Raw genomic sequence first — 1,663 nt, 5'->3', positions numbered from 1 at the left:
CATGACAGATACCAGGGTAGTGACCAGTTTTACCACATCGTTTACAGTTGATAGATGAGGCTTGGGATTTCCGGGGACATGTAGCCTTGGTATGTGATTTGGCACCACACAGCTGGCATCTCGCGGCGTCGTCCTTAGGGGCAGCCGCATCACAATTGTGCGCTACATGTCCCAAACCTTCACAACGATAGCATCCTTCTTCTCTCTAGCTCGTTGTGTCATCGTCGTCATGACCTGTACCCTGTCGAACCCTGTGGTTTTACCCCTCGTTGCTTCAGCCAGTGTCGAAGTAGGATTCAGCAACATAGCCTGGGGGTTGCCCACTCGTGCATCTTCAAAGCTACGAGAGTAGTTACCGACCGTCTGAACATACTGTCGGTATGTCAGACTCGTCAACGGGTCTGCTATCGCTCGTGCTGCTTGTGCTACCGCACTCTTGAGGCCATTAGAGAACTTGGTGATGAGGGTCAGGTCGTCAAGCTTACCAGCTCGTGCTTCCTGTAATATTCGTTGTTCCTCAAATCTGTTGATATATGATCTAACAGTTTCATCCTTGCGCTGAGCCAGGCTTTGCCATGCCTCCATGGCAGCTCTCCTTGCTAGGGGAGAGTCATACATATTCCTTAAGATGTCAATGAGCTTAGCATAGGCGAGGTCGTCCGGTAGAGCATAAACGCCTGCATTAGCCGCGCTTTGCCTTATAGCGGTCAGTGCTGGGTTCCTTAGATGCAAGAAGACGAACTCAATCCTGGCAGCCGCGGAGCAGAACGGAGATGATCTCAACGCTGCCGTAAGTTTCTCAATAAACAGGATAAAGTCGTTCCCGCTACCATCAAATGGCTCGATGCCTGATACATCAGCCAATTGCTTCGCTCTACGATGCCCTTTAAAGAAGAGTTCATCACGGGATCCGCCGATCGGTGCGCCCAGAGCCGAAACATATTCCGTACCAGACGTGTGTCCGGACAGGAGTGAGGCATCATTAGCCGTACCATGCTGCACACCGGCCGCATTCCCCGGTTGCTCGGGAGGGATAGAAACCTTCACCATTGGAGCAGCGCTATCGGGTACCTTAGCAAATCCCGGGTAACCCACCAGGCCAGCCTGTACTGGACTCGGTACAGGAGGCAGATAGGGACCAGTAGCGACCGGCTCCTCTCGAGGGCCTTGTTTGGAGAAGCTACGGGCAAAGCCCGTAGCCAGAGAACCGACGTACCTGCGATAGGCGTCAACAGTGACCACCAGTGAGTCTCTGAGAGCCTTCCTGCCTTTTATAGTTTTACCGGAGAGTTCCACCACCGTGAAGACCACACACCATTTTAGAGCCACCAAGAGCCACCAGATATCTTCAGGGGCCCCTCCGCCTTCCAAGGGGTAGGGATAGCACAGTTCCTCGGCCAATAATTGGTGGAGTTCTGTGATGAAGGCCTCGAAGTGACCCTGAACAGCGGGTAGCGGATCCTGCGCTATATAACTCACGACAGTTTCGTGATCCTTGTAGGCATCACAGAGGGCGACCCCGAGAGGACCAAGTTTACCAAAGAAAGAACCACCAGACTCCTCGTTGATAGCAGTCTCGAGTAGACGAGTTGCAGCCACCAAAGCTGGGGTTCTCGGCACAGCCCCCAGTGTAGTGTTATTATGTTGACTGGAACTCTGGGCA

At 53.0% G+C, this 1,663-nt stretch overlaps 1 protein-coding gene across 1 annotated transcript; it reads right to left on the bottom strand.

The window, feature by feature from the left end:
* Positions 1-162: 162 nt before the first annotated feature.
* Pmar_PMAR007724 (hypothetical protein) lies at positions 163-1,440 on the bottom strand (the record flags this gene model as incomplete). Its single annotated transcript, XM_002779499.1, has 1 exon — positions 163-1,440. A coding segment is annotated over one exon (1,278 nt), but the record flags the coding sequence as incomplete, so codon positions are not given.
* Positions 1,441-1,663: the final 223 nt, after the last annotated feature.

This window comes from Perkinsus marinus, assembly GCF_000006405.1.
Source record: "Perkinsus marinus ATCC 50983 genomic scaffold scf_1104296946942, whole genome shotgun sequence".
Taxonomy (NCBI): domain Eukaryota; phylum Perkinsozoa; order Perkinsida; family Perkinsidae; genus Perkinsus; species Perkinsus marinus.
Note: the sequence above shows the minus strand (reverse complement) of the source record. Positions and strands in the feature narration are given on the sequence as shown.